This window comes from Crinia signifera, chromosome 9 (assembly GCF_055691185.1).
Source record: "Crinia signifera chromosome 9, ASM5569118v1, whole genome shotgun sequence".
NCBI classification, from domain to species: Eukaryota; Metazoa; Chordata; class Amphibia; order Anura; family Myobatrachidae; genus Crinia; species Crinia signifera.
Window position 1 is genome coordinate 59,865,477 of NC_139225.1, and position 14,766 is coordinate 59,880,242.

The 14,766-nt window shown below is 41.1% G+C and overlaps 1 protein-coding gene across 2 annotated transcripts in view; it reads right to left on the reverse strand.

The window, feature by feature from the left end:
• LOC146035581 (uncharacterized) overlaps window positions 1-14,766 on the reverse strand; it is a 113,005-nt gene that overhangs the window by 46,569 nt on the left and 51,670 nt on the right. For both annotated transcript variants that reach the window (XM_083159118.1, XM_083159117.1), the window contains exon 2: window positions 10,761-10,840. In XM_083159118.1, the coding sequence (XP_083015244.1) occupies window positions 10,761-10,837 (77 nt within the window). In that variant the 5' untranslated portion in view covers window positions 10,838-10,840. The remainder of the gene's footprint in view (window positions 1-10,760; window positions 10,841-14,766) is intronic.

Below are 14,766 nucleotides of genomic sequence, written 5' to 3' on the forward strand. Positions count from 1 at the left end.
GTGCAATAAAACAACAAAAGGAACAGACACTCTTGCGTTTTTACTACTAGGCACATTGGGGACCTGGGCGCATTTATGTTGTCGCCCCTGTTCTAAAATCAGAGTTGGCAAAAACATCAGAATTTAAGGAAGAATTCTACTAGAACTGAGAATATCTACAGGAAACCCAACAGGATGCCTGGAACATTGTATCCTTCAGAGTGTGATTTTTTTTAAACAACAGGAAAATAACTGCCACTTTTATAAAGTTTATAAATGTATCCTTATCTCCCATTCTACCCAACTGACCTTGAACTGTCCATGAACATACCTGGTATTCCAGGCTTTCACTAAAGGCTGACCTTGGCCTAAAAATGCATTTAAGTGCAGGGACTTAACATGTCATCTTGATTAAATGCATGTGAGGAGCAGAACAGAAATATATTTCTTTGTAGACACCTCTACTTTCTTATATAAACATAAATGAACAGCTCATCCTGTTGATGGCACTCGGCTGTTACTCTTATTTAGGGGCAGATTTATTAAGCTTGGTGAAGTGATAAAGTGGCCGGTGATAAAGGACCAGCCAATCAGCTCCTGTCAAGTAACAGGCAGGGTTTGAAAAATGATAGTTAGAACCTGACAGGCTTCAGCGTTACCACCAGCCATTTTATCACTTCACCAGGCTTAAAAATTCTGCCCTTCAATTATTTACCAATAAAATGCCATTGGATAAGGGGGACAAATTGGGGGTCACTTCCCTTTTAAATACATTTAAAATCTGCAATTCTGCACATAGGAAAGGCTATGTTGCAAGTACAGGTGGAACATATCATGAGCAAATTTATTTTAAATATGCAGAAGGCTTTTGTCCAGCTCACGGAAACTATTGTCATGCAGATTGGAAAACTTGGCATACAGTAGCAATGAATGGGTACCATGCACTACTGTGTCAGGAACATTTGGTAAGATATATGTTTATAAAGCAGAATGGAGAGGTAAGGGACAGGGCTTAAAGTGGTCAAGCAGAGGATGGGGGAACTCATTTCTCTATGCCACCTATATACACCCCCCCCCCCCTCTCTTCCCCCCATTAGGCAGAGACAGGGCCAGTGGTAGGGTTTTTAGCATCCCCCTGCAAACTAGAATGCTTTTCTGTGAGAATTACTGCGCAGGGCCAATATGGAGGTTAAAATGTTCCACCTCACCATTAGATGTGGTGGAACTCAGATCCACTTCGTTCCCCCTCACTTTAACACCTGGTAACAGGACCAGCTAAAATATTTAATTTTAGGAAAGCTAACTTTGATTTATACAGGGACTCTTTAAAAAGACATAAAGTGGGAAGTGATATTTAAGGGGCAGAGGGCAGAGGAAATGTGGGAAACACTAAAAAAATGTACTTGATTCGTTAACTATTAAATATATCCCTAAAGGCAATAAGGGCAAATTCAATAATAGTGTTCATTCTAGCACCCACCATATTTGAAAACCCATGAATTTCCTGTTCCCTGTCTGGGGTGTCGCTGTCTGCTGTGGTGTTTCTAGCACAGGTTTGCATATCAGTGCTGATATACAGACCACACTGTGCTAGAAGCACTACAGCAGACAGCGACACCCCAGGCAGGGAACAGGAACTTCATGGGTTTTCAAATATGGCGGGTGCTAGAATGAACACTAAATAAGAAAAAGACACCATGGTTGGGCAAAAAAGTAAGGAAAGCAATTAACAATAAGACAATAGCATTTACATTTTACAAGGATAACATGAATGAGGAGGAATTCAGCAAGTACAAATAATCAAACAAAATTTGTAAAGGGGTAGTCAAAATTGCTAAGAAGGAAAATGAAGTGCGTATAGCCACTGAGAGCAAAACCAATCCCAAGAAGTTTTTCAAATACATCAATAGTAAACGAAAAATAAAAGAAAACATATTAACCAATATAAACGGTGAAAGGTGTACAGTGGGAAAAGCTGAATTGTTAAATCAGTTTTTCTCATCAGTGTTTACTAGGGAAGAGCAGACATTGGAGAATACAGGTACCACAAATGGGACAAGCAATTTGTTTCTTAAAACCACTTTCACGATAGATGAGATAACATTACGGCTCAGCAAAATCAAAACCAACAAATCCCCAGGCTCAGACAGGATTCATCCTAGGGTACTAATGGAATTAAGGGAGGAATTAGCAACACCACTGTATTACATTTTTGAGAACTCATCTGGTAAGGTACTAAAAGACTGGAGAATAGCTGAGGTAGTACCAATATTGGAAAAAGGAAAAAAGGGATGATCCAGCTAACTACAGACCTGTGAGCTTAACAACAATAGTGGGTAAATTATTTGAGGGATTTTAAGGGATGGTATCCAAAAATGTTTAGAGCTTCACAGGCTAATCAGTATTAACCAACATGGGTTTGGGAAGAATCATTCATGCTAAACAAATTTACTAGGCTTTTATGAGGATGTCAGTAACAACCTTGATAATGGAAATGTAGTAGACGTGGTCTTCCTTGATTTTGCTAAGGCTTTTAATACGGTTCCGCATTAGAGGTTGATAAATAAAGTAGAAAATCTGGGACTAGGGGAAAGTATTTGTAGATGGGTAAGGAACTGGCTGCGTAATAGAGAACAGAGAGTGGTTATAAATGGCGCAGTATCAAATATGATACCAGTACTAAGTGGAGTGCCACAGGGGTCGGTGCTAGGGCCCCTTTTATTTAATATATTAATGATATTGGGGTGGGTATACTCAGCAATGTTTCCATCTTTGAGGACACAAAACTGAGCGGAGTAATTAGATCAACTGAGGATGTCTCCAGGATGTCAGAGCAATCTTAATAGATTAGATGAGTGGGCAAAAAAGAGGAAAATGATATTCAATGTGGATAAATGCAAGGTTATGCATCTTGGGAAACATAATCAATGTGCTAGCTATAAACTAAATGGGGAGGCATTGAGTAATTCAGAACTTGAAAAGGACCTAAGAGTGCAAATAGATAACAAACTGGGGTGGGTACTTCTTTACTTTCACGGCGCCAGCATGGCGCCGCGCGTACTTCCGGGTTACGCTCGCCACTAATTAAGTTAAATAAACGGAGTTAACGCCATGCCAACATGGATAGTTCATACCTTCACTATCCATGTTGGCATGGAGTTGATTTTAATCAGCGTGGCGAGCGTAGCGAGCCCCGCAAGGGGACTCTGACGCGCGGCGCCATGCTGGCGCCGTGAATGTACAGAAGTACCCTGGGGTGTAGTGCTCAATTAACAACAATTAAGGCAAACGGGATACAAGCATGCATAAAAAGGAGTATGGAGACTAGGAACTCAAATGTAATTATGCCACTGTACAAAGCATTGGTTAGGCCACATCTAGAATATGGAGTACAATTACAGTATGCACTATAAAAAAGAACTGGAAAAAAGTTCAAAGAAGAGCGACAAAGCTAATAAAGGGAATGGAGAATTTAAGCTATGAAGCTAGATTGAACCATTTAGGATTGTGTACGCCAGAAAAGAGACATTTAAGGGGGGACATGCTTAACATGTACAAATATATCAGGGGCCAATATAAGGAACTGTCAGATGTCCTTTTTTACTGTAAGGAAGGAATCAAGGACATGGGGTCATGAGTTTAGACTAGAGGAAAGAAGATTTCATACCATTAGAAGAAAACATGTTTTTACAGTACAGGCATCCAAACTATGGAACTAATGTGGTGTCAGAAGGCACAATAAATAAATTTAAAATAAGGTTGGACAAACATATATTGGTTAAAAACATCCAGGGGTACAAACAATAATCATAATCTGTCCTTAAACATATCAGTATACATTGTGTATAACAAGGGATGAAGCTAATACAGTTGAACTGGATGGACATGAGTCTTTATTCAGCCTTAAATACTATGTAAGTTGTCTATTTTGTCTTTGAATGGTTTCATAGATCTCCCACTTGGAGAAGACAACCTGATTAGACTTTATTGTCATAATACCTTCATAAGGCTCATTTTCTGGAACAAATCTGGAAATGTTTAGTCTAATATCCAATATGAACAGTAGGCAGATCTGACAATTTACATTTTGTGTTAAGACTCAATGCTTGACCAACTGCCTAAACAAGTGCCTTCTTTGTGCACACTTTAGCTCCAAGAACCAAGCCTGCCCCCCCCCCCCCCAACTCTCCCTCCCTGCAGCCTGACCCCTAACCCTCCCCGCTAGTGTATAAACCTGCATATTTCATGGCTAAACCTAACCCCCATTTGAAGGTGGCTAAACCAAACTCCCCTGCCATGCATCCTACCCTAAATCCCCCACTAGCGCCTAAGCCTAATTTTTGTGTCATTTTACATTTGTTAGATTTGATTAGCACCCTTTGCTGGTGAGGGAGGTATACTGGGTGGGGTAGTTAATCTGGATGAACACGTCCTTGTAGCCTGATTTATTCAGAATAGGTTTGGATGCTAGTCCTTTAGGACACTAGGGGTCTATTATCTGAAGGGTCTACTTATAAAGAGTCAGATTTAAATTAATAGCAGCGTTATACCGTTATTAAACCAAAGATAACCAGAAGGCAAAAAAACGGACTAACGTTACTACAGAAGGACTGTATTATAGAAACATTATGTGCCATCAACTCACCATTTGCCATGAGAACACCTGGACCAGGCCCACCACCCCCAGGACTAACCCTCATGGTAAGCATGGAGCTGTTGATGGAAATTGCCAGGGCCAGCCCACGTACCAACACTTCATGCATACTTGAATGTGCTCCCCATTTTCTCACAACCACCTGTTTTTCATAATACCCTTCCCCTTGCAGCTTACATGTTCACCATGTGCTACAGTATTTTGGGAATGTGTACCTCCGCAAATTGCATACCCTGCCAGTGGTGACCAATGCAGTATACCTCAGATGGTTGCCTCAGATGTTTCCTATGCAGGCAGGATGTGCCTCAAGTGGATTGCAGGGTATATCACACTACTTCACAATTATCTGCTTTCCCATACATCTGCACTGGGCTCTTGTAACCTTCGCAGTGCATGGCTGCCTCATCTGGTACAATTGTGGATGGGATGAAAAATACATTGACCTGTTGCGACCCTATTCTACACAGGAATCACCCATTTTTTGGCAATTCTTCTAGGAGTAACCTATCCCAACCAGGGTACCCAAGATGCCGGTCTCACTTGGTACCTTATTAGGGTGGAATACACAACTTCTGGAAGTTATTATCTAAAATTTCTGCACCAACACTGCACTGTACTTATTTTTAAGTCTGTGACTTGTCAATTGTTGTAATAACTAAATCCTATGTACATGTATATTAAGTGCTGTTAGAGAAATTCCACTATATAAATAAAAAAGTTACTTCCTAACTCTTTCTGGACATGACTAGCGATATGCAACTAAAAGTGGTGGTTGGGGTCTCCAAAAAAACACCTTTTGCACATTTATACTCAACATCTCAGAACACCGGTATACTGTAAATTTTTATATTTATTTTAACTCCGGACAGACAAAAATAGCCTGGTAAACTCTCACCCTTCAGATTAAATCCATTTTGCACCTATTAGATTACTAGTACAGGTTGTGTATCCCTTATTCAGACAACTGAAAACTGGAATATTCCAGGAAAACAGTGATGTCACTACATCACCTGCGTCAGCAGCCAATGAATATCATCGAGGAAGTGGCTTTGTAGCCATTGCCTCACTGGGAACAACCGCTGCACTGCCACAGACCCTCCCCCACTGACCCCAGCTGATATCTGTCGTGCATCATTATCGCTATGGCCCCAACACACGAAGCCATGTAGGTTCATTTTGTAAGTGATCTAGTCAGAATGTATAGAAAATGGGCTGAAATCACCGTGTGTAGACCCCATAAATTAATTTACACATTACTATCCTTAAGCGTACGCACATTGAGTGTTAAGGGTGCACAGGCACCCCCTAATGCTGTGCCCCCACACTTATTGCTGCTAGTAATACCAGCAATACCTTTTACCAAAGAATTTTGCTTTTTAGACCTGTATTCCATTAAAATAAGCGCCCAATCAATTATGTGTGTTTTGCATTATTAATTGTATTATACCATTGAAATATACCTACATATCTGTGTCATCCAGATAGGATTTTAACTTTATTTGCATGTACTGTTACACAGAGTAATTAGAAGATTAAAACTGAAATAGGCAGGCTATAATGGTGTGGCTGAGAGACGTTTTATATTGTAGTGAGTGCACGCCTGATTGGCGGCGTTAGACAGACCCAATGGCGGTGTTAGACATGCTCAATAGGTGGTGCTAGGCACAACGCTTTGACAGTGCACCCCCTAATAAAATGTGCTGCGTACGCCTATGATTACTACAGATCAAAAGCTACAGTGGAGTAAGTGTTTGAAATGACTAAAATGACATGATGTTTATTGGCAAGACTTCAGTTGTATATCTGTACAAATTTCTACAATTACAAATTTATTTAATTAAACTCAAGTGTTAATGTGTTTACCATGTATAAGTTTTTTGTATAAATCAAATCACCACTAATTAGCGTATGCCCCAAAAATGATGTCTGGAAATTAGTGAAAAACTGCCTATGCTGAATAATCAGCAGACTGTAATCTGATATGAAAATCATGTTTCTTATTTTTCGTTCGCTGAAGAAACTCTTAACTAGAGATAAACACCCAGGGGTATAATTTATACAAAAGCGCAGCGATAAACAGAATGAAAAAGCTTTTGGCTGCTATTGTCTCGTCTCTGTTAATGTTTAGGAAGGGAAATTATTTTTTCTTTGGGCTGAGCCCAGATACAGTAGATTCCCTGTTTCGCTATTAACTGAAAAGGACATACAGTAAGACATGAAATAGCTCCACTTAATATATCCTTTGCTGTACATTCTAAACCTACAAAGGATTCTGTGGTCTTATGCAAAGGAATCCAATATGATGTTTTGTTTTCTAGAGTAATAATACTTACATTTATTCTTAACATGATCAGGTACTATGATTTTGCACTTTAACTTTTGACTCTCAGAGAAGGTCATTTGTTGACACTGGTAATGCACAACTTCAATAGTGCACATACAATTTGCATGTATAACTGTGTATTATCAGGCATGGTGCCTCGCACACTTTACTATTGTAAATTGCAGTCCACATGCACATGGATAGTAAAATATGAATAATGTATCTGAAACCCACAAAGCTTTTTTCATGTTTTCACCATTGCCATGTCGAACCTTTGCCACTGTCGACCTAGTGCATGTCAACCTTCTGACCATGTCAACATTTTGTCTGTCAACCCACAGTGGTCGACCTATTGACTGTCAACCTAGACACTGTTGCCCTAGCAACTGAAACCAGACTAGAATATAAATGTACTGTACTTAATTTTTCATCATTGGAAACTTGTGTGGGGGGGGGGGGGTCTAATAGCATACAAGCACCCTTATAAAACAAAATACATAAAATCAGTACTTTGCACTAGCGATTTGTGAGTTCGTATTGTGGGTATCCAGACACCCCCCAATCTGAACCACTTTCCAAGGCTGTTTCCAAGGAATTCCCGCCCAAACTCGGACCTCATGAGATCCCGCCGTTGGATCTCATGAAATCTGGACCCTTTAAAGGAGGTGGGTGGTCAGACGTCATGTTCACTGCAGAGACACAGAGAGTAAAGAGGCAGCGCATCCTGGCCACCTGCCTGACTGCCTGCCCACCGTCCAGTCCAGTGATAGTGCTGTCCAGTCCAGTGAAAGTGCTGTATACAGTATAGTCTAGTTTACTGATAGTGCTGTATATAATCCAGTCCAGGGATAGTGCTGTATAGTCCAGTCCAGTGATAGGAGAGTTATCACATACCACAACACAGACACACTCACCAAACTTGGTGTGAGATGCTGCAATCATATGGCAGCAGCTCTAATAATCATATTACTGGTTGAATACCTATTTTCTGACACCTGATAGTCCGGCACCTAAGAGGAGCTGCAGAGGGGCTTCAAGCTGCAAAGGGGTGTCCAGTCCAGTCCAGTGATAATGCTTTTGAAGATTATGGAGAACCAAAATTTGGAGGATAAACTAGTAGAAGAAGAAAAAACACTTCCTCCTAATGCTGAAGCTGTTGCCACCATCGGTGGATTCAGGGGGGGGGGGGGGGGGCACCCGGGCACATGCCCCCTGTCATTGTCAGACATGAACCGGAGATATCGCCAGACAAAGCTAGAACGTTTTCCCCATAGGATAACATGGGACCCGATAATTCTGACCCCCACCCGGTTCCGACGGCTTCCATTTCACCCCGCGGCATCACAGAAACTCGTTGATCTCATTCAAACACAAATCACAGGGCCTTCAATATGATACCAGGCAGGTCCATATGGGTCAATTGGTTCCGAAGATATTGTGGGTAAACAATGAGTTTACCCACAATGTGAGTTTTTTATTTCTAAAATGTAATTTATGATACTGGTCATGTAAATGGGTTAGTTTGTTCCAAAGATATAGCCAGTTAAATGAGACAGCCGGTTAAAGGGAGGGGAGAGGGTGTTTCCTCTCCCCCTCACATCAGAAAATGCAGGGACTAGGCTGGTGTAAAAGGAGCCAACCCGGGAATGTCCCTGCATGATCCTGGGACAATATTCCCTGGTAAATCCGTGCATTTTCTGGTGTGAAAGGGGTATTATTTCAAATAGCTGGGACCTGCAGTGCTCTGAATACAGCCGGGCAGCCCCCCGCTCTGGCTGTCACTTCTGCCTGGCGGTGGCTGTCCCCCAGTTATAGCAAGCATGTAATCCCCCTTGGCAATGAGCATGTAATTCCACATGGCAATGAGCATGGAACCCCTGGCAATAAGTATGGAACCCCTGGCAATGAGCATGTAGGTAAGCAGCACTTTAATTATTATGGTGTTTGGCATAATACATAATGGACATTATGCTGTGTGGCTTAACAAGTAATGGGTATTATGGTGTCAATTTTTAATGCGCTCCTTTGGCGCGCAATGTCCCTGTGAAGTTTGATTTAATCTGTGGCATTATGTGAATTTTGGCTCTATTCGTGTGGCATTATGTGAATTTTGGCTCAATCCATGTGGCATTATGTGAATTTTGACTCATTCCATTTGGCATTATGTGTAAGGGGCAAGTATAATGGGGTCTAGTATTTTGTTGCATAATGTGTAGAAGTTGTATATGGTGTGGTACACTACACTCAGGGACATGCCCCCTTTTGAGTGGCCACCCCCCCTTTTCCGGAGCGCACCTTCGGCGAGCGCACAACTACATCTTTCGCTTTTGTCGCCAAGGTGGGCCTGTGTACTTTAAACTGATTTCCATGTTTGTTGTGCAAGGTGCTCCAGTCATTTGAACTTGCCAGACATAAAGTCAGTTCCGACACTGTCAGCTTGAGTCAGGTCATTACCCTGATCAGGCTATTTTAGAAGCAGCTGGAGAAAGTGAAGGAGGAGCTAAAGTGTTGCGATTCCACAAAGCATGTAGCTCTTGTGGATGAAGCCCTTCATATGCTTTGAAAGGATACGAGGGTGGTCAGTCTAGTAAAGTCAGAGGAATACATTCTGGCCACCGTGCTCGATCCTCAGTTTAAAGCATATGTTGTGTCTCTGTTTCTGGTGGACACAAGTTTACAGCTGTGCAAAGACATGCTGGTCAGAAGATTGTCATCAAATGACACGGCAACAGCTCCTCATTCATTTTCTCCCAAACTTCTGGATGCGAGTAAACAGCTCAAATTTCCTACTCAACCTGCTGGCGGGGATGCAGGGCAGGCAGGAGTGAATTTGGATATCTGGTCCGGACTGAATGACCTGCCAACAATTGCTGACATGTCTACTGTCACTGCATACAATGCTGTCACCATTGAAAAAATGTTGGAGGATTACTTTGGTTACAGCATCCAAGTAGACATGTCAGACAGTCCTTGCCTGTACTGGCAGGAAAAAAAGTTAGTTTGGAGGCCCCTGTACAAACTGGCTCTATGTTACCTGAGTTGTCCCCTCTCCAGTGTGTACTCAAGAGTTTTTAGTGCCGCTGGGAACCTGTTCAGCGAGTGCAATAGGAGGTTGCTTCTGCAAAATGTGGAGAAGATGATGTTCATCAAAATGAATTCTCAATTCTTCAACAAAGACCAGCAATTGCCTCCAGAGACTAAAGAGGGACCTATAATGGTGGATACCAAATTGATAATCTGTAGGATGTACGTACTGAAGGGGGTGAGGAATCGGAGGATGAGGACGACATCTTGCCTCTGTAGAGCCAGTTTGTACAGGGAGAGATGATTTGCTTCTTTTTTTGTGGGGGGCCCAAACAAACCAATCATTTCAGCCTCAGTCGTGTGGCAGACCCTGTTGGTTTGTTAAAGTGTACATATCCTATTTACGCAACATAAAGGTGGGTGGGAGGACCCAAGGAAAATTCCATCTTGTACCTCTTTATTTGCCATTATGTGCTCTTTTGGGCCTATTTTTTTTTATTTATTTTTTTATAATTTTATTTGGGCCTATTTTTTCAAACTGCCATCCTATCTGCCGCTGCAGTGCCAAATGTTTGTGCTGCCCACTTGTGTCGCTTAGTCTATGTGTAGCATAGTCATCAGCTATGTCGGTGCAACCTTTTTTGACTCAAAACAACATTGTGAGGTGTGAGGTATTCAGGATAGGCTGGAAATTAGTGGAAATAGTGGTGGGTGCACACCCCTAGTATATACAGTAATACTACATAATGGAAGACTTATTATTTCTAACAAACCTTTTACCTGGAATTTGACTTGGTCTTGTTCAATGCCTTAGTGATGACAGAAGCAGAGCGTCTTCTTTGTACTGAGGCCCTCATCTTCTGTGAAATAAATGTGGAATTTACAGTCAGTAAGCAGGCCAAAATATAAAGTTACCCAGTAACAGCTATATTGCTTTCCCCCATCTGTAGGTATCTATAATTCTCTATTACTGTAGGTCACTTAATTAGATTACTGCAATTCAGCTTAATGAAAATAACCATCTAGTTAGTTGCAGAGTAGTAGTTTTCTGAAACCAGAAATTATGTTTCACAGGTCAAGCATTTATCTGAATCTAAAACCTCAGTCCACCCATGTTGTTATGGAATCACACAATCTTCTCACTGCATGCCAGAAACATTATTGTTCCTGTGAAAATACACATACAGGTGGCCATCGTCTTTTTGGCTACATATAGAAATTTGTATGGTCACTTTGTTGATGGGTAGGTGCATCTATATACACATCACATTAAAGTAGGGGCCTTATTCAGACCGGGGGTGGGATGTTCTAAACCAGAAATGCGGTAAAAACCCCACTATCTGGGTTTATCTGCATTTCGGTATGCTCTATTGTCCATTCTGCAGTGTCAGCACTGCAGAGGAAATCGCCAGCAAAATTCATCATGGATCCCTCCCAGCATGTCCTGCGGCTGGTGCCAGGCTCTGTGCATGTGAAGGCGGACTCCCAGGTCTCAGACCCGGAAGTCCAGCACTAGAGCTGTATCGCAAGGGACAGCTCTTATTGCAAGAGCTGTGCCTTGTGTTAATAATTGCATATGTTAGAGCATATGCAATTATTAAGAATGCTGTACCCGGCGAAGGGGGGGATGATATATGTTAGATCCTCCCACCCCAGATCTAATGTAGCAGAATGCACTGGCTAGTTTTAGTGCATCCTGTCAAAAGTCTGCACATTATCTCTTTTGAATGTTTGGTACATCTCCCCCTTGATCAAAATATCTTCATAAAAATAGCTAATATCACTCACTGTATTGCATGACAAAGTAATAATCTGATCCTTGTAAACCTTTATGTTTGCTGTGAACTGGCAAATGAAGAGTAATTGACATCCTTGTTGCCGTCAGAATTTTCCGATTTCAGTTTCACTAATCTACAGGAGATACACTCCCCGAGAGCTTCTAGACTTCAAATAAAAGTTGTTCCAAACTGGGATTTGTTCTCTTCAGTGAGGCCATATTGGGTAACGGACGTTGGTTTCGACTGGGCTTTGATTTTAAAACCTGTCACTCGGATAACTTCATCAACAACTCTGTCTCTGTGTTATGTTTCCAAGGCAACACCTCAGAGTTTACCCGCTCAGGGCTCTGCGCTGTAGCTGTGCATTATCCATCAGAGAACTGCCAGCTCGATCTGTATTTCTTGGCACAAAAACCTCTAATATTGTTCATTCTAAACCCATTTATGGCTTAAAGTAACATTAAGTTTTCTTGTTTTCATATATTGTAGCTGAAAGCTTTCAGGAAAATAAGTTTTACACCATGCTTCAAATACAATTACACACTGCAAGATATACACATAATATAATATAATGCACCAATAGAACAAACACATTTTGCTACCAGCATTTTGAAAACTAGTTTCAGGGAGATTATATTTTGTAGTAGAATTTTGCACAGCGCCCCATTGAGGGGGAGCGTGTCATGCTCCTCCCGAAGGGCGTGTCTAGTTCGATATATGGAGAGATTGTGAAAAGAGATTGCGAACGTGGCACCTAGAAGCGTGGGTGTGTACTGCCACATCTGAGAAATACAAATGTTGATGATCCCCAAAGCTGTTAGTAAGAGCTACTATACTTGCTACAGTGCTGGTAAATGATGCTGAAGATTCAATGTAAATGTATCTATCTCTCATTCCTTTTCCCCCAACAAATGTAACAGTGTAATGTGGGCTGATGAAATGAGGGAGATTGCTAGACTAATGAGGGAGAGAGGGAGATTGCTGCTATTTCAAAATACAGGAGGGTAGGCAGCTATGATATGTATGCCTCCTTACCCTCCTAATTACAGGAGGTGCACCAGGAATCTAAAAAGGAGGTGTAGCTTTACTATGAGCTCAAAGATGGTAAAAAAACTGTGCAGTTCATTAAGCAGGGTTGCCTACCCTCCCTGACCCATCACGGATCCCTCCAAGCATGCCCCGCAGGCGGCGCTGTCACTCCCGGGTCTCCTTGAAGGGGTCCTGGAGGCCATGGTAGCCTTGGCAGGAGTGATGCAGGCATCAGTAGAGTTGGACATTTTAAACACAGAAGGAAGCTTTTCCCTTCCCAAACATACAGTAGAAATCACATTTTTTAAACATCATTGTTCTTTGCACTTTAACCCAGATATTAGAGCACTGGCATTGGAATGGAAAGCAGCACATTCACTGTTTAATTAATTAATTAATTATGATTCGATTAGGGTGCAAAACAACAAAATTTCACTCAAATGCTTTACCAATTATAACCATGAAATAATTGGTGAAGAAAGAAATATAACCATGAAAGAATTATAATCAGTTCTGAGCAGTATTTTGTACTGATGTGACACTTGACACGCTAAACATCAATTGCAAGTTGTGAAACCATTTCTCCTAGTGAAATGAAGTGCAGAAAAATGGTTGAATGAAATCACCTCTTTCTGTTAATAGATGTGAAAGTATTTGCCACGCACACACACACTCACACACACACACACATAAAGCGAGTGATTTCAACATTGACTTCATACGACGGTCATCTTGACATTGTAACGTATTTCAGAAAAAAATAAAAACATACTAGAGAAAGGTTGGAATGTATTTCTCAATAATAAAAAAAATATACAGTATTTTAAGCTGACATGTAGTATAAACATTTGCATAAAAGTCGCCAGTGCTGATTCCATAGGTAAAGAGTCCTGAAATTCCACTGGCATTAACATCATCATAGTTCTGCAAAGTGCTTGTAAAATAAATCTGAAGGTTTGGTGCCCATCACCTTTACTTGCGCTATAGACAGTGAGAGGTTAAATGAATAAAGACCTACTAAACCAGCAAATGTTAAACAACGAATACTTTATGTGGCTGTTGCTATGTTAATATTTTGACTGGAATGACAGAGAAGTCAACTGTGAACTGATAACAAAGTAACCAGCAAAAATGTAATCTACATTCGCATTGGCTGTGAACGTTTAGTAAAAGAAAAAATAAACCTAAGACAATGGGGGTAATATATGAACCGTGAAGAATGTGGGTGCGGAGCACATTTTACATGTAACCGTGTATATTTTAGCACAGAGCAGTTATACAGTATAAGCCAGCAGTTACAGTATGTAGTTTTAGTACATTCACTGGGAGAGGAGCTGTTCTTGCATATGCCATGTACAGTAGGTGCAATAAGAAGTTCCCCAGGGTAATACATACTGTATCTGTGAAGATCAGGAGCAGAAACGGTAAACCGATAGAACAGAGGAGATGTACTGTATATTTAAAATAATTCCTCCCAATAACTACAAGAAAAGGAGATTGTGCTGCGCTTCTTTTGAAATAGATAAAAAAACTTTTAATAAGCAACAAATATAATAAAATGACATCTCTCTATTGCATTTAAAAATATTAATAATAACGACATATAAAAAAAGGTGCTAATATTCAGTGCAGTATATACCCATCACTTTGTCAAATGGCACAATTCCATTTCTGTGGAGCCAATCTGTCCCAAAGTTTGAGGAAAAATGTCTCTCTTTATCCTGGGGGCAATATGCAGATTCCTTTGGTATATTTGTGGCATGGAGGCTTTCCTTTATGGTAAAACAGCAGTAGGCTGTATGACGTCAGCAGGCTGGATATGCCTGTCTCCCACCGGAGAGTGCTCATTTGCAGTACTGGGATCCTGATCACCCTCACTTGGACCTACAGTCCATCAGCCATACCAACTGTTGTGGAACCGTCAATACTCTCTGGGAGCGACTTTTGGACAAATCGGCACCAAGGGAGACAGGCATATC